Source organism: Hypanus sabinus, chromosome 5 (genome assembly GCF_030144855.1).
Source record: "Hypanus sabinus isolate sHypSab1 chromosome 5, sHypSab1.hap1, whole genome shotgun sequence".
NCBI lineage: Eukaryota > Metazoa > Chordata > Chondrichthyes > Myliobatiformes > Dasyatidae > Hypanus > Hypanus sabinus.
Window position 1 is genome coordinate 183,769,682 of NC_082710.1, and position 23,700 is coordinate 183,793,381.

The following is a 23,700-nucleotide window of genomic DNA, read 5'->3' on the forward strand; positions in this document are numbered from 1 at the left end:
GTTAGAACACTCTGAAGAAACCTGCGACATTCTCTGGTGACAAACCAGGTCTCCTCAAACCCTTAATGAACTACAGCTGCTGTTGTGTCCTTCTGTGTAATTGCATCAACATGGTGGGACCAGGATAGATCCTCAGAGACGTTGACAGTCAGGAACTTGAAACTGTTCACCCTTTCCTCTGCTGACCCCTCGATGAGGACTGGTGTGTGTTCCCTCGACGTACCCTTCCTGAAGTCCACAATCAATCAATGAGGACTAGTATGTGTTCCCTCGACTTAACCTACAGTCAATTCCACAATCAGTTCCTTGGTCCTCCTTGATGTTGCTTTGATACCACTCAACAAGCTGATCTATTTCACTCCTGTACAGCTCCGCATCACCGTCTGACGCTCTGGGCCTCTTGCTGCCGGAAACACTTCCTCCACTGTCGGGCATCTTGCAAATGTTCCTATTCTACAGAAGTTCTGGTCTTTTGTAGGACACAGACAAAGTGAACCAGATCCATGTATCATTTCCGAATGGCAAGCCCACGGAGGGAGCTGTCCACCAACAAAGTTCCGACCCGCAGGCGCCAGGGGGATCGCAGCCCACGAAGAGATCTCATCCTCCCACTCATCGGACTGCAGTCTCCACCCCCGCGGCAGTGGTTCGGAGACCACCGGCCAATAACAAGAACACGAGTAAGTCTACGTTGTGCGAGAGGATGGTGTTTGGGGTTGATGTCTTCGCGGTTTGTGTGGGGGAAGGGTTGTTTTTTTGGAGGTCGATGCTCTTGTTTTGATTTGTGGGGAGCTGGGAATTGGGATGCTGTTGTACGGAGGGGTGTGGGCCTGATGTTTCTCTCGGAACGATTTTCATGCCCTTTCTTTGTTTCGTGGCTATCTGGAGAAGACAAGTTTCAGAGATGTATATGGATACATGCTTTGATAATGTGGACCTTTGAACCGATCCGTCTAGGTTCGTAGTTGTCACCACGACAGCTCAGGGATGTGGCAGACACTCTGTCCTCGCTGCCTTCCGAATGTGCTGATCATTCCAAAGAACTGGACTCAAAATCGAGTCATAGACACAGAAACAGGCCTTTCAGCCCATCTAGTTCATGCTGAACTGTTATTCTATCTAGTCCCACTTTCCCACACTTGGACCACAGCCCTCCATACCTCTTCCATATCCACGTACTTGTCCAAACTTCTCCTAAGTGTTGCAGTCAACCCCCCCCCCCCCCCCATCCACCACTTCCACTGGCAGCTCATTCCACACTCTCACGTCCCCCTTAACTCGAGAAGTTCCCTCTCATGTCCCCCTTAAACATTTCACCTTCCATCTTTAACCTATGACCTCTAGTTCTAGTCATGTCCAACTTTAGTGGAAAAATTCTTCTTGCATTCATTCTAATCATACCCTCCATAATTTTGTACACCTCGGTCAAATCTCCCCTCATTCTCCTGTGCTCCAGGGAATAAAGACTGAGCCTGTTCAGCCTTTCCCTATAACTCAGGTCCTCAAGTCCCAGCAACACTTTGCGAATTTCTCTGTACTCTTTCAGCCCTACTTACATCGTTCCTGTGACCAAAAGCTGCACACAATACTCCAGATCTGGCCTCACCAACATCTTATACAACTTCAACATAACATCTCACCCCGTGGTTGATACCTCAATTTTTGAAGGGCAGTCTACCAACAGGTCCCTTTACGACACTATCTACCCGAGACAGCACCTTGAAGGAATTATGGATCCCCGATCCCTCTGCTGCACTCCTCAGTGCCCTGAGGAAGTCCTACCCTGGTTTGTCTCCCAAAACGCAGCACCTGGAAGAGATCATGTTCACATGAACACTGTCTCCCTCTCTCTCTCTCTCTGGGTTCTAGTCCGAGAAGATGGCTGTGTCGGAACGCCGGTGATGATTGGCGGCCCCACCACCCACAATCGCTACGGCCGGGCTCAAGGGGCCTGGATGAAAGATCCGGTCGTCCACCAGGAGCGAGTCTATGTCGCCAACTATTTCTTTGGGACCACACTGACAGAGTTTCGCAGCCTGGAGCATTTCAAACTGGGTAAGGTTTGCCCCATACACGGTGGGCATGCTGTGTTGCTGCCGTTATGTGTGGCCCACACACATCCTTGTTAACCCAGATGGGGTATTTCCCTGTACGTAAATGAATCTGAGTCTGCTTCTCTGAGCAATTACCCCGATGTGTACCACCATGACCTCTGCCACCGTTGAAGGGGCCGAACACTTACCGGCAACACGCTGGACCAGCTGTAAACTACAATGGCTACAAGAAAGGTCCAGAGTTTGTCCGTCAGTGACAAATAACTCCCGGGGGGTGGGGGTGGGGGTGGGGGAGTTTCAGAGATTGGACTGTGAACATACACTTTATTAGGAACATCTGGGCACCTGCCCATTAATGCAAATATCTGATCAGCCAATCCCGTGGCAGCACCTCAGTGCATAGAAGCATGCAGACATGGTCAAGAGGGTCAGACCAAACATCAGAATGGGGAAGAAATGTGATGTAAGTGACTTTGACCGTGGGCTGGTTATTGGTGCCAGACAGGGTGGTTTGAGTATCTCAGAAACCGCTGATCTCATGGGATTTTCACACACAACAGTCTCGAGAGTTTACAGAGAGTGGTGTGAAATACAAACAGCATCCAGGGAGCGGCAGCTCTGTGGGTGAAAACGCCTTGTTAATGAGAGAGGTCAGAGGAGAATGGAAGCTGACAGTAACTCGGGTTACAACAGTGGTGTGCAGAAAAGCACAGGTCGAACCTTGAAGTGGATGCGCTACAGCAGAAGACATGCTCTCAGTGACCACTTCATTCGGTAGAGGAGGAAGCACCGGTGTGATGTTTTCTTCCTATCACAGAATCCAAATGTAGCTCAGTTAATTCTGACTATGCTACGCTGGAGCAGGAGTGTGTTGTGATCCTTGCAGGCAGCCCCCAGCACATCCTAGTGTGTGCTGGCTCTCCGTGCATTTCATGGCTCGTTTTGATGTACGTCTGAATTTCACGTCGTTAGCTGCATCATTGTGTGGTACGTACAGGAGCTGCAAGGCACCAGTCTACAGGGGATAGTAAATACCACCGGGAAGATCACCAGCGTCTCCCTCCCCTATTTGTGACATTTACCGGGAGTGTTGTGGACGAAGGGCATGAAACATCGTTGAGGATTCCCACCACCCATCCCACAGTCTCTCTGACCCACCACCGTCAGGAAGAAGCTACAGGAGCATCAGGTCTAGGACTCCAGACTGGGTAACAGCCCCCTCAGGCTGTGCCTCTACAGAGGTCTTGTCACTGGGACAATGAGCTGTTTACCTGTGCTGCACACTACATACATGGTGAACTTACTTATGTTAATGTTATGTTTTATGTGCTGTGTCTGGATGAATGTTGTTGTGTTTGGCTGTATATATGTACAGTCAACTTGATATATCTACCCCTCTGACTGAAAGTGGGAGGCCATTCAGTCCATCACAGTTCTACTGCCCTTCTGCTATCAGATGGGCCATGTGTGGAGTGCAGGAAATGTCAAGAAAGGCATGAGAAATGGAGGCAGAAGGCAGGCAGCATGGTCCCTGATGCCTGCTTCCCCATTCAACAGGATCATGGCTCGTTTACCTCAATCCTATGTTCCTGCACTAAATCCAGATGCTTTGATCTACTTCATAGTTAAAAATCTCTCGTGTTCTCTTTTTTTCTCAGGACAGTGGTACCAGGGGCATAGCTTGGAGGTGTTCACAGAAAAGTACAGGGGAGTGGGGTGGGGAGGAGGTAATGCGGGAGGAACTCACCAGGTCAGGCAGCATCTGTGCAGAGGAATAACCAGTTGATATTTTGGGCTGAGACCCATCATTAGGACTGGAAAGGAAGGGGGAAGATTCCAGAATAAGAGGATGGGTGGGTGGGAGGGAAGGAGGATAGCTTGAAGGTGATAGGTGAAGCCTGGTGGGTGAGGCGGGGGGGGGGGAATGAAGTAAGAAGCTGGGAGGTGATAGGTGGAAGAGGCAAAGTGCTGAAGAAGGACGAATCTGATAGGAGGAGAGAGTGGACCATGGGAGAAAGGGAACCTGGGCTCATACCGTTGGTGGGAGCCATTAACTTGATAAAGATGTAAAGCATAATACTGGTTAAACATAGATTGAGTGGATAGACAAACTTTTTCTCTGGGTGGAAATGGCTAATAATTATAAGGTGATTGGGGGGTATTAGAGGTGGTGAGTGTGTGGAGTGTGCTTCCAGGAGAGGTGGTACAGACAGATACATTGGGGACATTAAAGAAACTCTTAGATGGGCAAATGGGAGGGAAGGGTTCGATTGATCTTAGAGTAGGGTAAAGGGTTGGTACAAAATCACTGTACTGTTGTATGAATACTGCATGCTCAGTTTGTGAGCCTCCCTAGCCCTCTTGGCCTGAGAAATCCAACAATTTATAATCCCACGCACAACACGCTGGAGGAACTCAGCAGGTCGGGCAGCATCCATGGAAATGTTTCAGGCCGAGACCCTTCATCAGGACTGAAATGTTGACAGTTTGTTTCCATGGATGCTGCCCAACCTGCTGAGTTCCTCCAGTGTAATTTATAATCCCAACCCACTTCTCATCTGCCTGAATTGACAGGGAACAGGGAAGATTGGCCAGAATTACAGCAGGGTAAGACTCTCAATTAGTTGGAGACAGTGAAGGAGCAGGGTTGCCCAGCAACATGTAGATATGGTCAATAACAAGTTCTCCAAACCAGGGAGGGCAAATTGACTGCTGTTCCCTTTGGCATTTGGGTGGTTAGAGAAAGAGAAAGGGGCATTCTGGAGAAAACCTGATTTGTCCAAGAAGCCATCTTGTTGTGGAGCTCTCTGGTGACTCGGTGATGGGGGCAGGCAAGGGCAGCTTGCAAAAGGTATAAAGATTAAAGGTTACACTACTTGTTGGATGTACTTAGAAACATCGGAACAGGCACTGAAGTGTCAGCAACCCGCACAGAGAGCTGGAGGAACTCAGCAGGCCAGGCAGCGTCTACGGGAAAGAGTACAGTCGAAGATTCAGGCCGAAACCCTTCGGCAGGACAGCAGAGAAAGATGAGGGTGGGGGGAGAGGAGGGAGAAACACACGGTGATAGGTGAAACCCGGGGTGAAGTAAAGAGCTGGGAAGTTGATTGGTGAAAGAGATACAGGGCTGGGGAAGGGGGAGTCTGAAGGCCATGGGAGAAAGGGAAGGGGGGAATAGAGAAGGGGGTGGGGGCATTACCGGAAGTTTGAGAAATCGATGTTCATGCCACCAGGTTGGAGGCTACCCAGACGGAATACAAGGTGTTGCTTTTCCAACCTGAGTGTGGCCTCATTGTGAAAATCATTGGGATCCCGCTGGAGTTGGTGAATGTTGTGCAGAGTTATGTGCTGGACGTGGAGGCTGGTGGGATGATAGGTTAGATTCCCCCGTCTCCAGCCCTGTATCTCTTTCATCAATCAACTTCTCAGCACTTTACTTCACCCCCCTCCCAATTGCACGCATCACCCTGTGTTTCTCCCTCCACTCTCCCCACCTTCTAACTCTGACTCCTTATCTTTTCCTCCAGTCCTGCTGAAGGGTCTTGGCCTGAAACGATGACTGCATTCATTTCCATGGATGCTGCCTGGCCTGCTGAGTTCTTCCAGCATTTTGTGTGTGTTGTTTGAATCTGTAGATTTTCTCTTGTTTGTGAGTGAAATGTGCCATTTGAGTCAACGACCAACCCAGTCCGAGGATGTGCTGGGGCAGCCCGCAAAGTTTGAACGTGCAACTGCCACCAACAATTCAGCAGCAACATGGCATGCTCACAAGTCACTCCTCTGACCCCTACGGGAGGAAACCCACGGGCAGAACGTACAAGCTCCTCACAGACAGCGGTGGGAATTGAACCACGATCAGTGATCACGGTTACTGCAATGTTATTACAGCTCAGCCGTTGGAGTTCGTTAATCCTGTACGTTCTCCCTGTAGAATGCGTGGATTTTCTCTGGGTCTACCCACAGCCAAAGCTGTACCAGTCAGCAGGGTAACCGGCCATTAGGCTCGAGTCCACTGCTGGGCAGTGCGTGTCGTTGGGCCTGTTCCGTGCGGTCGGTCGGTCGGTCGTGAGTGTTACAGGGACAGAGCAGGAGGAATGGGCTGATACCCTTGTCACCACTGTGCCGTCCTCTTGTTGCAGGTCGCTGGCTCAACACCTACAAGCTCCCATACAGCTGGATGGGGACAGGCCACGCTGTTTACAACGGCTCCTTCTACTACCACAAGGCGTACACACGCAGCATCATTCGCTACGACCTACGGAAGCGGGCGGCCGCCAGCTGGAGTTCGCTGGGTGACCTGACCATCGGCCTGTCCACCCTGACCGGCTGGAAGGGCTACTCTGAGGTGGATTTCACAGTGGACGAGGGCGGCCTTTGGGTCACTTACTTCTCCAATGACTATGGCTACCTCCCCGAGGAGGTCCTTGTCCTCAGCCGGCTGGACCCCATCGACCTGACCACGAGGAAGGAGACCACCTGGAAAACCCGTGTCACACGGGCTTCCTATGGGAACTCCTTCCTGATATGTGGCGTCCTGTACGCCATGGACCTGGGGCACGGGGAAGGCACTGTCACCTACGCGTTTGACACCCACACGGGCTTTGAGTCAAACCCAGGGCTAAGGATCCAAAGTGAGCACTCTCTCCTGACTCAGGTGGACTATAACCCGGCAGACAAGCTGCTCTACACTTGGGACAACGGATACCAAGCCACCTACAGTGTCAGATTCGCCTTCTGATCTGCAGCATCCTGCCCCTCAGCCGGAACTTCAAACGGCCCAGACCCCAGACCAGCCTATGGATCCACATCTCCTCAGTTCTGCCCCAACCGATGGTCAGTTGTCCATCAGATCCAATGTGGATTTTTGAAGTTGAAAAGCCATTTCACTGAGGCATTTCCACTCTCTCCACTTCAGAAGCCTGGGTCCAGGGGTACGAGTAGTCTAACAACTGGGGGCTTACTTGTTTGCAGTGGATGACCATGACTTTTCTGTGCCTTCTCCTGCCCTTCGCTCTCCGTGGAGCTTTGCAGAGCCGCCTTCCTGGCCATTGGATCTCCCTGTTGGTCTCATTCACCAGGTCCACTGGAGCTGACTTCTCGTGCTGGGACAGGGATGTCCGGGGCATGAGACCTGCCGGCTGCCCTCACCTGGTCCAGCCCTCCTGTCGGAGCAGTGTACCGGGGTGTGGCCGCAGTCACAGGCCACAGGTGAGAGCTGAGTGTCCAGTGGGGACCATAGGTCAGTGAGCTGCCCTAGAATGGTCCGGACAAGCTCATGAGGAACTGCTCCTCGCTGGACACTCCAATGGTGCAGTTATCCATTCCCTCACCCCTGCATTTGCCTCTGCTCATTGAGAAACTGGGACTGACAGCCTGTGTCTCATATTGGAGGTAAAACCTGATGTCTATTTTCAACGCTGGTCCAACACCCAAACACTTAGCGGGTCAGGCAGCAAGTGGCACGGTCCTGATGAGAAGTATCTGTGGAGGGAAATTAACTGTCGACATTTCAGTTCCTCCGGGGTTTTGTGTCTTGCTTCCCTTCCTTTTCCATTCTTCCTCCAATCCCTATTCCCTAATCCCCTCTCAGTCCTTTTCTTCCCTTCACCTGCCTATCATCTCTCCCAGGTTCCCCTCATCCTTCCCTTTCTCCCAAGGCCACTCTCCTCTCCTATCAGATTCCTTCTCCAGCCCTTTACCTCTTCCACCTGTCACCTTACTTCATCTCCCCTCACATGGTCTCTATCACCTGCCAGCTTGTCTTCCTTCCCCTCACCCCCTCATCTTCTTCCCCCTTCCTTTCCAGTCCTGATGAAGAATCTTGGCCAGAATCATCGGCTGTTTATTCTCCTCCATAGATGCTGCCTGGCCTGCTAAGTTCCTCCAGCTTTTTGTATGTGTTGCTCAGGATTTCCAGCATCTGTGTTTATGGATCAACTACAGTCAAGTGCTTTGAAGAATTCTGGAGGTACACAGGGGTACCAAAGAGAAAATTATTGCCGAGTTGCGTGGGTCAAAAGCCGAGCAATGAGGCTGGCAATGAGGCGGAGCCAAGATAGAGTGGTCATCACCTGACCTGCAATGTAGAATCCTATCTCAGGGATGGCTCGAGATACTCTTCAATATGTTTGTATCCCTCCACCCACCTCTCCCCAAACACTGTATGAGATCAGCAGTGATATCCAATGGCCAGCAAGGTGGTTCTGCCCATCATGGAGAGCAAATGGCATGACAAGGGTAAGATAATCATGTATTCTTTCTGTGGGGGGAGAAAAGCTTACTTTGTGCTTTTTTGCTGAATTCTTGTTTCTCTTTTAAATGTTGGTGCTACATTGTAGTTTAATCTAGAGGAAGGCCCACACTTGTCCCACCAGAGAGACTGTTCTGCTTCGAAAGTGGAAAGTAGAGTTGCTTACAATCACAAGGGGTTTGGACAGAGTTGAAGCGGAATTGTATCCAGTGCAGGTGGGACAGACGGGAGGAAGGTGAGAGCTTTCTTCACTCGGGGGCAACGTACCTTTAGAATTCTGTACCCCGGAGAGGTCTGAGTGGTCAGTCACTGGCAACATTCAACAGGCCCTTCCAGCCACGCGCTCCCAGCAACCCCACCCCTTCAACAAACCCAATTAACCCTAAACTAACCACGGACAATTTACAAAGACCAATTAACTTACCTGGTGTGGTGGGAAGAAACCAGGGAAACTCGCGCATTCCACGTGGAGGAGACAGAGACTCCTCACAGAGGGCGCTGGAATTCAACTCTGAACTCTGGAACGCCCTGAGCAGTTACGCTGACTGCTGCACTGCCGTGCTGACCCCAGTGACTTGGCCCCAACCCGCCCCTCCTTGTATCCACCATTGCTGAGAACAAAAATACTGGATTCTGAAATAAAGGGAATAAACATTGGGAAAATGTTTGGAACAGGGAAGGGGAGGTTTCTTTAGCCAGTGACTGGTGAGTCTGCGGAATTGCTACAGTTGACAGTGGAGACCAAGTCATTCGGTATATTTACAGTGGTCTCGATTAGGCAGGCTGTCAATGGCTATGAGGAGAAGGGAGGAGAATGGGGTTGAGAGGGCCACAGGTAGTACAACGCTTTACGGTGCTGCTAATCGCTGATCGGGCTTTTTTTCCCTCTGCTGCCTGTAAGGACTTTGTCCATTCTCCCCATGTCTGTGTCGATGTTTCAGGTCAAGACCCTTCCTCAGGTCTGGAAATTGCCAGAATAAGAACATGGAGGAGAGGTCAGAGTACAAGCTGGAAGCCAGCGGGGGGGGGGGGGGGGGGGGGAGATGGAGTAAGAATTGTGGAAGAGGCAAAGGGCTGTAGGAGGAATTTAATAGGAGAGGACAGTAGACCTTGGGAGAAAGGGAAGGAGCAGGGGACCAGGGAGAGGTGATCATATAACCATATAACAATCACAGCACGGAAACAGGCCATCTCGGCCCTCCTAGTCCGTGCCGAACTCTTAATCTCACCTAGTCCCACCTACCCGCACTCAGCCCATAACCCTCCACTCCTTTCCTGTCTATATACCTATCCAATTTTACCTTAAATGACACAACTGAACTGGCCTCTACTACTTCTACAGGAAGCTCATTCCACACAGCTATCACTTTCTGAGTAAAGAAATACCCCCTCGTGTTTCCATTAAACTTTTGCCCCCTAACTCTCAAATCATGTCCTCTCCTTTGAATCTCCCCTACTCTCAATGGAAACAGAATATTCATGTCAACTCTATCTATCCCTCTCAAAATTTTGAATACCTCGATCAAATCCCCACTCAACCTTCTACGCTCCAATGAATAGAGACCTAACTTGTTCAACCTTTCTCTGTAACTTAATTGCTGAAACCCAGGTAACATCCTAGTAAATCGTCTCTGCACTCTCTCTAATTTATTGATATCTTTCCTATAATTCGGAGACCAGAACTGTCCACAATATTCCAAATTTGGCCTTACCAATGCCTTGTACAATTTTATCATTACATCCCAACTTCTGTACTCAATGCTCTGATTTATAAAGGCCAGCGTTCCAAAAGCCTTCTTCACCACCCTATCTACATGAGACTCCACCTTCAGGGAACTATGCACTGTTATTCCTAGATCTCTCTGTTCCTCTGCATTCCTCAATGTCCTACCATTTACCCTGTATGTTCTATTTGGATTATTCCTGCCAAAATGTAGAACCTCACACTTCTCAGCATTAAACTCCATCTGCCAACGTTCAGCCCATTCTTCTAACCGGCATAAATCTCCCTGCAAGCTTTGAAAACCCACCTCATTATCCACAACACCTCCTACCTTAGTATCATCGGCATACTTACTAATCCAATTTACCACCCCATCATCCAGATCATTTATGTATATTACAAACAACATTGGACCCAAAACAGATCCCTGAGGCACCCCGCTAGTCACCGGCCTCCATCCCGATAAACAATTATCCACCACTACTCTCTGGCATCTCCCATCTAGCCACTGTTGAATCCATTTTATTACTCCAGCATTAATACCTAACGACTGAACCTTCTTAACTAACCTTCCATATGGAACTTTGTCAAAGGCCTTGCTGAAGTCCATATAGACTACATCCACTGCCTTACCCTCGTCAACATTCCTCGTAAATTCTTCAAAAAATTCAATAAGGTTTGTCAAACATGACCTTCCACGCACAAATCCATGCTGGCTACTCCTAATCAGATCCTGTCTATCCAGATAATTATAAATACTATCTCTAAGAATACTTTCCATTAATTTACCCACCACTGATGTCAAACTGACAGGTCTATAATTGCTAGGCTTACTTCTAGAACCCTTTTTAAACAATGGAACCACATGAGCAATACGCCAATCCTCCGGCACAATCCTCGTTTCTAATGACATCTTAAAGTTCTCCGACAGAGCTCCTGCTATCTCTACACAAACTTCCCTCAAGGTCCTGGGGAATATCCTGTCAGGACCCGGAGATCGGCAGGTGAGAAGAGACAAGGAAGGGACAGAGTGAGGAATCTAGGAGGGAAGGGAGAGGGATAAAATTATTGAAAGCTGGAGAAATTGATGCTACCCAGCTGGAATATGCGTTTCTCCTCCAGCCTGAGAGTGACCTCCTCACGGCAGTAGGGAAGGCCATGGACTAACATGTTGCAATGGGGAAATCAGAACGTCTGTTCTAATCAGTATCTCTGCACTGGCCATTGCATCTTTCCAGAGGCAACAAGTTCAAAGTGCAGGAATAGTATCGGTTTCTGTAGAACATAGCACAGTGCAGCAGAGGCACTTTGACACATGTCTCAACCTCCTCCAAGATCCGTTTAAACCTTTCCTCCCTATAGCCCTTCAATTCCCTTTCACCGCATCACTTTGAGCCACTTTCATGCCCTACCCTACGAACGAGGGTAAAGGTTCAGGAGATTCATCAGATGTTCCAGGGATGAGTGACTGACAGCATTATTTAACATTAATGCTTAAAACCACAGAGGAACAGAGAAGGTCATTCATAACAGTAGAGGGAGTGGTGTCAATGTGAAAGTGTCCTAGTCAACAAAGTGGTGACTGAGAGGGAAGGAGAGTAAACTCTGACAGGAAAAAGATGACTAGAGGGAGCTAAGAGGAAATGAACAATTAAAGATTTTTTCATATGTACATCAAAACAGTGAAATGTGTGGTTGAGTGTTGACGACCGACACGGTCCAAGGATGTGCTGGGGGTAGCCCATAAATGTTACTACATTTCCAGTGCCAACATAGCATGCTCATAACTCACTAACCCCAACCTTAACCTGCAGAATGTGGGAGGAAACCTGCCTGTAAGGAGAATCTACATTCCTCCTGTGGCATTCGAAAGACGTCCAGGAGTAACTGGGTGGTGTGGGTGCATTGGACTGGGCCTGTTACTGCACTGTATCGTAAAATTAACAATAAATCAAAAAGGGCAAGATGTTGAGCCTCTGTTCTGGGTTGGACCTGAGGGACTGACTCGGGTCAGTGCCACAGCTGTCGAAGCTGTGGTTCGGCTCTATAAAGCACAAAATCCAAGTGAATTACATTTAAACAAGGAGTCCCATTGCACAGGGGCAGCAAGAAAGTCTTGAAAAGCTCGTTCCAATGCAGAAGACGCCTCTTCAACCCTGTACATAAGCCAAGCCAGCAGAGTTACCACACTGAAGAGTGTGGTAGAATAGCTTTGGTCTTTATTCCCTGGAGCATGGGAGAATTGATGAGGGGTATTGATAGGGTAAATGCAAGCAGGTTTTTTCCACTGAGGTTAGAGTAGAACTAGAGGTTATGGGTTAAGTGGAACTACTTGACTCATAGGATAGAGAATGTGGAACAAGCAGCCAGTGGGAGTGGTGAATGTGGATTTGATTGCAACATTTTAAGAGAAGTTGGGAGGGTGAAGGGCTATGGACTGGGTGCAGAATAACAGCTCAGCAAGGGGCAGAAGGGCGTGTTTCTCTACTCTGATGCTCTATGCCCCTGCACACGTGTAGAGCACTCTGTAATCTCCCAGATACTGGGAAAGCTTCTCCCCACATCCCGAGAGCCAGTGAACCACTCCCAACACTCCGCTCTTCTCCCCACTACTCACTCCCCCAAGACAAAGGGTAAGTGCCACCATCTCCCCACACTGGTACAGGTCGTCTCACTGGGTGACACTGTGTTCTCCACTAACCAGGCACATTGAGGATCAAGAAGCCAGACAGATCTGTCCAACACTTTTATTACAAACAACACAATAAACACACTTAATGCAGATAAAAAAAAACAAATCTCAGCATAACCAATTGTTGCATAGAGAGAGTCAGGAACAGCCAGTCACGGCAACCTTTCGCTCACCGACAGACTTACCCCACTGCAACCCCGTCCGCCACCCTCTCATTTGCAAAGTTCAGTGGCAACTGAAACCCACTGGTATAAAGAGCACCGAGCATCTTGCTGCTGACGCAGGAAACTCGTCACACTTCAGCAACAAACCCCAGGATGGCCCTCTGTTCAGGGCTGGTCTGAGTGAGGAACAGGACTCACGGTCCCACTTAGCTGGCCAGATGTGCATTTCCATGCCCAAATCAGCTAATGGGACTGGGGGAACTCAGCAGGCCAGGCAGCACCCGTGGAGTCCTGAAGAAGGGTCACACCTGAAACATCGACTGCGTATTCTGACCTGCTGAGTTCCTCTAGCATTTTGCATGTGCTCGTCTGGATTCCAGCATCTGTAGAATCTCTTGTGTTTATGACTAGACTTATTCTCCTCTCAGTCCACGTGTGGATGGCTGACGCTTGGTGGCAGCTGCACCAGACAGGTGGTCCTCTGGCCGGTTCCGTGCGGGGTTGAGGGTCGATCGTCAAACTCGCGATGGACAAATGCTAAAGAAACGGCAAGGTTGCCACCTGATGCGCCGCAAGGTGCGGAAGAACCGTTCATTCATTCCAGGCCCCTCATCCCTTCCAACGGGGAAAAGCAATACGGTGATCTGACCCAGGTGACGAAAGATGATCGAAGGAGTTAACTGGTGGAATGGGAAAAGAAGGAAACAATCTTCCACAGGGGGTGTCAAGCTAATACTACAAGATAAGACATAGGAGCAGAAATAGGCCATTCAGCCCATCGAGCCTGCTCTGCTATTCCACCATGGCTGATTTATTATTCCTCTCTTTAGCCTTCCCCCTGTAACCTTTGAGGCCCTGACTAATCAAGAAGCTATTAAGCTCTGTTTTCAAAAGAGCCAATAAATACTGTCCGGCATGTGGATTGGGGAGGGTAGGGGACAAGGAAAACCACAACTTTCCCAGGGCAGAAATGGCTAATATGAGGGGGGTATGATTTTCAGGTGACAGGAGGAACGTATTGGATGCCAGGGGTGCGTTCTTTACGTGGAGTGTGTGGGTGGATGGAACAGCCTGCTGGGGCGGTGTTGGAGGCAGACACATCAGGGACAATTAGATCCTTAGAAAGGCACACGGATGATAGAAAAACGGAGGTCCATGTGGGGGGGGGGGGAAGGACAGCAGAATATTGTGGGCTGAAAGGCCTGTAATGTTCTATGTTTTAAGTTTTGTTTAAGTGCATTAATAACATTTCTTCAAAGTGAGCTCAGGGTCTACAGTTGAGTCATTACTCTGCTTTTTTCATTCAGCATCAGGCATGTCAGGAGTGAGCCTGGTTTAGAGAAAGGTGGATATGATTGTGGAGATCTGTAGTCATTCCTACTCGAACATACAATCATTACAGAGAGCCCCGACAGCAGTGTTCGGCTAGATTTCCAAAGGGTGGGTCATAAAGCCACCAGAAACAGTCCGAAAGGCACCATGATGGACTTTAATCCACCTCCCTCGATAGTTATACTGAGCTACCTACTGAAGACCAGGAGAATGATCACCACACCATGACATGGCCGTTTGGTCCCCAAGCACACTCTGCCATGGAAATACTGAAAGGCCTTGATAGAGTGGATGTGGAGTGGCTTCCTTTGGGAGTAGAGGGCACAGCCTCACGTCCATTTAGAATAGAGATAAGGAGGAATTTCTTTAGCCAGAGGGTGGTGAGTCTGTAGAATTCATTGCTATAGACAGTTGTGGAGGCCAAGTTGTTGGGTATATTTAAAGCAGAGGTGGATAGGTTCTTAATTAGTCAGGTACTGGGAGAAGGCAGGAGAACAGGGTTGAGCAAGATAATATATCAGCCAAGATGGAATGGTAGAGAAGACTCAATGGCCTAATTTGCTTATACGTCTTATGGTCTTAGTAAGGAGATTACAACTGATGCTGTGCCTCCACTTCCTGCTAGATACCCCAATCTTTCAACTCTGAGTTCAGCTATCTATCAACATCAGCGTTAATACGTTGCTTCTCTGGGGTAGAGAGAATGCTAAAGATTTACTGCCTGTTAAGAAGGGCCTCACCCCTTATTTGGAATGCCCCAATCCTCTACTTCGCACATGCGAAGGAGAACAGCCCCCACATCTCCAGTCACCCAGGTAGGACAAGTGTGGGACTTCCTGTAGATTAAATTCCAACTAGTACTGAATACTTAAAAGAGAAACAAGGACCCACCGAAAAAAGCACCAAGTGATTACATTCCCTGATAAACACTTCTCCAGATCACCGTTTTAGACAGATTGTCGGTTACAGAAATCAGATAAAATCCAAAGCAACACACACAAAACGCTGGAGGAACTCAGTAGGTCAGGCAGCATCTATGGAGGGGAATAAACGGTCGATGTTTCGGGCTGAGACCCTCCCTTCATTAGGACTGGAAAGGAAGGTGGCAGAAGCCAGTCCTATCCAATCCTGATGAAGGATCTCGGCATGAAATGTCGACTGTTTACTCATCTCCATAGATGCTGCTGAATTCCTCCAGTTCTTTGTGAGTGTAACTGGATGAGCGAATGGGCTCAGGTGGCAAATTACTTCTGTCTGCTGCCGGCCAAGACGATCTAAGAGGGAGGAGTGTGGTGGGGAGGAGGGGGCTGTGGTCTGTGGGAAGGGGGGGGTAAGAAAGGTTAAGTACAGTACAGATGGTGAGGGCAGGGGAAGGTTCCTATTGAGGACAAGATGGTAACCCGCATGGACTCAGCAGCCACTCTGGCTCCAATCAATTTCTTGTCCGGTTTGTCTTTTCTATGACTACAAAACACTACTGAATATTAACATCGTTCCATTTGGTTGTATATATGGTCCGTAGAGTCAGATGATAATAAACCTGAACTTGAAGTGGAAGGGCTAATGTGGGCACGAGGGACTTGGCACATTTCTAGGTCAGACTATCCTTCAGCTGGGCAAAACCAAGCCTGAACACGGCACACAAAGAAACATGGTTAAATAATAAATTACAGTTTTTTTAAAAATCACAAATTTAGGCATATATACAGAGAGAGAGTGCAAGGCTAATTAACAAGTTGGCATTTTTGTTACACTTTCACCCTGCTCACTGACAATTCGATTTTAGTAACTCGAGTGAAATTGCGACTTGGCAGTGATTCTACACTTTGGAGGGACACCGCTGCTCGTCTTTCTCCCTTCTTTGTCTTTTAGAGATGGGCTGTGCCAGCTCTTTTGACGATACCCCTATGGAACAGGTCCAATTCTCAGCCTAGTGACCTTATTGTAAGAGAAGGGGTGGGTCTGCTTTGCCCCATACTTAGCACTGCACTCAGGAGCTCTTGATTCAAAATTAAAAGACAAAACATAATATTAAAATACAACATGAGCTGTACAAAAGATAATGCGCATACACACACCCACCAAATAACCAAAGAGCAGAAGGTCTACGTGATAGAAGTCAAATATGTCGACAGTGAAACCTCCATTCTTTGCTCCATAAAGTCACAAACTGCAAACATACTTCAACAGGTTTTTATGAATTCTTCCTAAAAGTGAATAAACATTTCGAGACAATTAAACTGGGACCAATATGAACTTGTTCACTGTGCCTGGACAGATATACTTAATGAAATTTAAAACAGTGGATTCCAGTTAATTGGGCCAGCCTTTTTTAATAAAAATCAGGGCAGCCGATTATTTGGGACTATTCTTAAAGAACAAAAACTAATCAGGAACATAACCCACTTTTCCCTGCGTTTATTTGACCATAAGACATAGGAGCAGAATTAGACCATTCAGCCCATCGAGTCTGCTCTGCTATTTCATCATGGCTGATCCATTTCCCTCTCACCCCCATTCTCTTACCTGCTCTCCATAATCTTTCACACCCTGCCTAATCATTTGGGATACCAAACTGGGACAGGAGACTGTTGCTGAACAGTTTTGCTCGCTGTGGTTTCAAGCATTCATGCTTGGAGATGCCAGAAAAGTCATGGAATAAAAATGAAACAATTTCACTACTTCAACAAGTTAGGAACAATGAAGAATTTGAAGGCATCAACAATCATCTTGAATGTTACAATGAAAATGAAGATTTGGAGGATGCATTTATCGAAAGCATTGTATGAAGGCAGTCCATTATCTGAACCAGGCGTCTGCACTGATTTCGTTCATTTACACTCAATCAAAAGAACACAGCAGTGTACACTGGATGAATTTCTCTGTTGATAGCTATTAGGAACTAATACAATTTTTTTGTAGTACTGTAGTGCTATTGATAGTGTTCTGATTTGTTCTGTATTTCATCTAAATACATAATTTGTTACTCAGTTAAACCGTAGTTTGTCTTTTTAACTATTTCCATGAAACATCAGTTAATTGGGGCGGCTGCCTAATTGGGACAAAATGTGCTTGGTCCTGCTGTGTCCCAGTGAATGGGAATCCACTGTAATTTGACCAGACTTCCTGCTGTGCAGATCAGTTCAGTAAACTTGTCCATTTCTCCTGTGTCAGATCAGCTGGGTCTGTGTCATAATTTGGAATCTTTGCAAGTGTACAAGTGACGATTCCAGCCGTCACCTCATAGTACTTTGGAATTCTACAAAGTGTGTGGGAGCTGGGACTGCATTGGTATTTCTGTTCCACTCTGTAACCCTGTGAATACAACGTATTCGCCAGATAAGCACACCAATGTGGTCACAGCTGCTGTACAGTGCACAGAACTGAATATACATAATGGGGCAGGATGGCAAATTTCCCAAAGCTGTCAATTCCCTCACTTCCAATAAAACAGTGCTGGGCTTTCTTCCCATGGAATTGTTCTTCCCCAAACAGGAATTCTTCACAATCAAATGCCGATGGAATTAGCTGGAATCAGTGCAAAGTCGATGGAATGCTCGTCTTACTGCCCCCCCCCCCCCAGGGTTCATACAAGGACCAGCCTTGCGAGTGCCAAGGCAGCACTGCTGGGCACAGTTCAGAAGTGAGAGGCCCTGACTCCAGAAGGTCTTCAGCCTTCGAGCACAATCCAATCCACCCAGCACCCACTACTGCCCATTAAAGGCGGCGGAAAGTAGAGTTGCCAGGGGCTGTGAGGGAAGAAAGCAACTAAGAAAAAAACCTCAAGCCCCCCCCCTCCCGTATAAGTTTGCTTCAAGGAGAGTCAGAGACTTCCGCCACTACACTTCGCCTTCTGTGGAAAAAAACAGAGAGTCTTTGCTGCCCGGCGCAGTGACGGCCTGCGGACGAGGCTGAAGCCCGCCCGGGCCGGGTGACCTGCTGGCTCCGCTGTGGGAGTGGAAGTTGCTGGTCCTGTTGTCCTGGGGTTGGCGGAGGGAGGGCGGCACCGACGAGCTCTTAATCTGGATGATCTTGGTATCCATCACCTCACAGTCGATCTGCATCATCACCTCGTAACCCTGAGTCGTGTTGTACAGGCTCTCTGGGGAGGGGGGCACATTTACCATACCATCAGAGACACAGAATGCACACTTTCAAAACTCAGGTATATCATCAAAGAACATACAACTTCACACAGCACAGGCCCTTCGGCCCAACTTTTAACCAACTCTGAGATCAATTTAGCCCTTCCCTCCCACATAACCCTCCATTTTTCTGTCATCCATGTGCTTATCTTGGAGTCTCTTCAATGTCTTTAATGTATCTGCCTCTACTCCCACCCCTGGCAGCTCGTTCCACGCACTCACCACTCTCTCTGTAAAACAGAAACCTCTGACAGTCCCCTCCTATAATTTCCTCCAATCACTTTAAAATTATGGCCTCTTATATTAACCATTTCAGCCCTGGGAAAAAAGTCTCTTGACTGTTCACTCCATCTGTATCTCGTATCATCTTGTACTCCCAATCAAGTCACCTCTCATCCTCCTTCTCTCCAAAGAGAAAAGCCCTGGCTTGCTCAACCTATCCTCACAAGTCATGCTCTGTAGTCCAGACGGCTGCCTGACCTCCTCTGGCAGATTGTTTCTTGCTGCAGATTCCAGTACCTGCCGGCTCTTATGTCTCCTTATCTTGTAGGACAGCAGGGACCCCCACCACCCAGAACACACTTTCCCTCGCTGCTGTCAGCAGGCAGGAGGTACAGGAGCCTCAAGACTCACACTACCAGGTTCAGGAACAGTTATTACCCCTCAATTATCAGACTCTTCGACCAGAGAGAACAACTTCACTCACCCCAACAACGAACGGTTCCCACACCAATGGATAGACTTTCAAGGACTTTCAATAGACGTTCGTACTATTTGTTGCTCATTTATTATAATAATTTTTTTCCTTTTCGTAACTGTACAGGTTGCTGCATTTTGCACACTGGTTGGTTGTCCATTCTGTCGTGCGTGGCCTTTCACTGATTCTATTGTGTTTCTTGGATTTACTGAGTATGCCCCAAGAAAAAGAATCTCAGGGTTGTATAAGATGACATCTATGCACTTCGATAATAAATTTACTCTGAACTTTGTAATAGCAACTGAGCTTTTGTGACTGAACTAATTTCCCAAACTCTCAACGCAATGACCTTGACAGAACAAAACTCTTGTGTCGTGCCAATGGATTATGGGACTGCCTGGCGAAGGAAGCCACTGTAATAAAACTAGTAATAAAACTTGTAATAACTTGTAATAAAATAATTTTAACAAAGACGAAGGTCTCGCTCTGCATAAGTACTGGAATTTGACTGTAAAAAAGGTGGGAGTGGAAACCTGATTAGACGAGGACTAATCAATCAGGAGGAACAGAATACAGTGGTATAAATACCACCTGACTAGACATGGCTCAGGCATCATCCCTGAAGAAATGGCAGAGTTTGTAATTGAATTGTAATCAGTTAGAATTGATACTTCTACCTGGCTTGAAGACTGAGAAGAATTTATTCATCAGATGCACCCGGAAAGCAAGAGATCCTCTTTGGTAGAATCTCCTTTAGCAGCAATAACCTCCACCAAATGCTTCCTGTAACTGCTGATCAGACTTGTACGATGGTGAGGAGGAACTTTAGACCAATCCTCCATTGTTTGTTCGTCAATATTTCTGGAATACCTTGCATGAACAGCCCTCTTCAGCTCTGGCCACAGCCTCCCAGGGTTAAGGTCTGAACTCTGACTTGATTATTCCAAAATGTGAATTTTCTTCATTTTGAACTGTTGATTTGCTCCTGTGTTTCAGATCATTGTCTTCTTACATCATCCAACTTCTATTAAGCTTCAGGTGACAGACCGATACCCTGACATTGTTCTGTAAAATGTCTTGATACAATTTTGAATTCATTGCTCTCTCAATAATTGCAAGCTGTTCAGGCCCTGAGGCAGCAAAGCAGCTCCAAACCATGATGCTTCTTCCACCGTGCTTCACAATGGGATAATGTTTTAGTGTTGGTGTGCAGTGCCCTTTTTCCTCCAAAACAGAGGTGGCATTTCTGCCAAAAACTTCAACTTTTGTCTCATCTGTCCACAGACCATTGTCCTAGAAGTGTCAAGGAACATCCAGGTGGTCTTTTGCGAACTTGAGATGAGCAGCAACGTTTTGATTAGAGAGTAGTGATTTCCTCTGTGGTGTCCTTCCATGAAAACCATTCTTGTTCAGTGTTTTTCTTACAGTTGACACATGAAAAGAGACTTTAGAAAGCTCTAGAGATTTCTGCAGGTCTCTTACTGTTCCCCTTGGGCTCTTTCTCACCTCCTTCAGCATTGCACGTTGTGCTCTTGGTGTGATCTTTGCAGGATGCCCACTCCTAGAGAGAGTGGCAACAGTCCTGGCTTTCCTCCATTTGGAGACAATTTCTTTTACTGTACACTAATGAACACTCGGGTCTTTAGAAATGCTTTTCTAGCCTTTTGCAGCTTCATGCATCTCTACAATTCTTCTCCAAGGCCGTCTGGAAGCTGTTTTGATTGAGGCACAGTGTATATAATCAGATATTTTTTGAGACGAGCAGGCTCTGTCAGTAACCCGACTTCATGTGTCAGGGCACCTCTACAACCCACACCTCCAATTTCATCTCATTGATTGGAGCACCTGATTCCAGACAGCTTTTGTAGAAGGCATTACCCCAGAGGTTCACATACTTTTTGAACCTAGACTGTGATTATTTAAGTGGTGTACTCAGTATTGATCAGTAGTACAATTGTCTCGTGTGTTACTAGTTTAGGCAGATCGTGTTTGTTTATTCTGACTGAGATGAAGATCAGACCACATTTTATGAGTAATGCAGAAAATCAGGTAACTGCAAAGGGTTCTGTGGTGAACTACATGTGCATGTCTGGACATGCCCTTGCTGACTGCTCCTGTGGCTCCTCCCACAGACCCCGGTATAAAGGCGATCTGAAGCCTATGCTCTCTCTCTCAGTCTCCAGGATGTAGTATGGTGGTCACTCACTCCTGGTTCCTTCTTCCAGTCAATAAAAGCCGATATCTCGCCTTATGTCTCAGTGTGAGTTATTGATGGTGCATCAATTTTATTGACTGGAAGTTTTAAAACATGGAAACCGTTTTGCGTCCGGAAAGGTTGGATTTGGACCCTCAAGACCCTGAAGCAGCTCTCGCTTTTGAACACTGGCTTGCATGCTTCCAATCGTACTTGGAGGAGGTTCGTGCAACTGAACCCGCCGATATGCACAGAATTCTACTCTCGAGGGTCACCCCAAAAGTTTACTCCATTATCTGGGACCTGCCGACCTACGATGGGGCACTGGACGCCCTCAAAAGACAGTACCTGCGGTCGGTGAACACCGTCTACGTAAGACATCGTTTAGCTACCCGGCAACAGCGGCCTGGCGAATCGTGTGCTGAGTTTCTCCGAGCACTACAGACCCTCGTCCGACCTTGTGACTGCAAGACGCTCACGGTAGAACAGCATGCGGAGCTGCTAGCGCGATACGCCTTTGTGACGGGACTGAGGTCAGTGTACATGCGCCAGTGGCTGCTGGAAAATGCCGACCTTACCTTACGCTCGGCGATCGAGACAGCCAACGCTCTGGAAGCTGCTTTACATAATGCTGACGCTGTCCAGTCGCGCGATTCCCCGCAGGTTCCATGGACACCTCAGACCCCACCACCGCCGGCTCCCGGGAGCGAATTCGCCAACGCCGCTGCCAGTCGCGATTCCACGAGCTCCCCGAACCTGACCACAGCTGCGGCCCGTCAGAAGCCTGTGCTTTGTTATTTTTGTGGCCACAAAAAGCACTCTCAACAACGCTGTCCAGCGCGAGAAGCGACCTGCTCCAGCTGCGGAAAGCGGGGCCATTTCGCCAAGGTCTGTAAGTCTCAACTACGAGCAGAGTGCAGCGCTGTGGGTGAAACGTGGGGGCCGCCATCTTGCATGCCCGGATGTGGGCGGCCATCTTTGTCGGCGTCAGCACGCCCCGCCCCCGACCCTCCGATGCTTACCGGGTACCCCGGATGTGAGCGGCCATCTTTGTCGACGTCAGCACGCCCCGCCCCCGACCCTCCGATGCTTACCGGGTACCCCGGATGTGGGCAGCCATCTTTGTCGGCGTCAGCACGCCCCGCCCCTGACCCTCCGATGCTGACCGGGTACCCCGGATGTGAGCGGCCATCTTTGTCGGCGTCAGCACACCCCGCCCCCGACCCTCCGATGCTGACCGGGTACCCCGGATGTGAGCGGCCATCTTTGTTGGCGTCAGCACGCCCCGCCCCCGGCCCTCCGATGCTTACCGGGTACCCCGACGGCGATTCAATTCTGGCCACTGTAACCCTCGACCAAAGCGCCCCACACCAGCTTGCAAGGTCCATGATGGACATCTTGGTGGAGGGGCACTGGACTAGATGCCTGTTTGACACGGGCAGCACTGAGAGTTTTATTCACCCGGACACAGTGCAACGCTGCGGACTTGCAACGCGGCCGGTAAGTCGGAGGATCCATTTGGCTTCTGGGTCGCATTCCGCAGACATCCGGGCGGGTTGTGTAGCGACTTTGGTGGTGCAAGGCACAGAATATAGGAACTTTGCGCTACTGGTCATGCCTAATCTGTGCGCACCTGTGCTATTGGGGCTGGACTTCCAGAGCCATCTCGAAAGTGTGACTATGGTATATGATGGGCCCCTCCCACTACTCACTGTCTGGAATCCTCAGTTTTGTGGGACTTCTTCACATACCCCGCTACTGACCACACACACACACGGGCCCACACATCCCATCCAGAACCAGGCCGACAGCTGTGCTACTGACACCACTTGCAGCCTCTCCACCCTCAAGGTCCCTCCCCCACCGCTGTTCGCCAACCTGATCCCCGACTGTAAACCTGTGGCAACTAAAAGCAGGAGGTACAGCGCGGGGGACAGGGCCTTCATTCAGTCGGAGGTGCAGCGGCTGCTCAGGGAGGGGATCATTGAGCCAAGCTCAAGCCCTTGGAGGGCGCAGGTGGTTGTTGTTCGGACTGGGCAGAAAAATAGGATGGTGGTGGACTATAGTCAAACCATCAATAGGTTCACGCAGCTTGACACGTACCCCCTACCCCGCATCGCGGATATGGTCAACCAGATTGCTCAGTACAAGGTGTACTCGACAATAGATCTGAAATCCACTTATCACCAGCTCCCCATCCGCCCAGAGGACTGCCCCTACACCGCCTACATTTCCCTATCTGGGACGCCAACCTCCAACGATTTCTCCAAGTGGTTGCAGCTCTGAACCTTACTTATAACAGGGACAAGTGTGTGTTTGGAACCACCCGCCTTGCTATCCTTGGGTATGTTGTGGAAAACGGGGTTATTGGCCCTGATCCCGACCGTATGCGCCCCCTGTTAGAACTCCCTCTTCCCACCATTCTCAAAGCCCTCAGACGGTGCCTGGG

The 23,700-nt window shown here is 48.7% G+C and overlaps 2 protein-coding genes across 2 annotated transcripts in view; one reads left to right on the forward strand and one right to left on the reverse strand.

The window, feature by feature from the left end:
• LOC132393849 (olfactomedin-like protein 2A) overlaps positions 1-9,306 on the forward strand; it is a 60,305-nt gene extending 50,999 nt beyond the window's left edge. The window contains exons 5-7 of the mRNA XM_059969247.1: positions 479-680; positions 1,870-2,055; positions 6,194-9,306. Of these exons, the coding sequence (XP_059825230.1) occupies positions 479-680; positions 1,870-2,055; positions 6,194-6,792 (987 nt within the window). The 3' untranslated portion in view covers positions 6,793-9,306. The remainder of the gene's footprint in view (positions 1-478; positions 681-1,869; positions 2,056-6,193) is intronic.
• A 3,454-nt stretch (positions 9,307-12,760) lies between these two features.
• atf6b (activating transcription factor 6 beta) overlaps positions 12,761-23,700 on the reverse strand; it is a 127,640-nt gene continuing 116,700 nt past the window's right edge. The window contains exon 16 of the mRNA XM_059971271.1: positions 12,761-18,317. Within this exon, the coding sequence (XP_059827254.1) occupies positions 18,055-18,317 (263 nt within the window). The 3' untranslated portion in view covers positions 12,761-18,054. The remainder of the gene's footprint in view (positions 18,318-23,700) is intronic.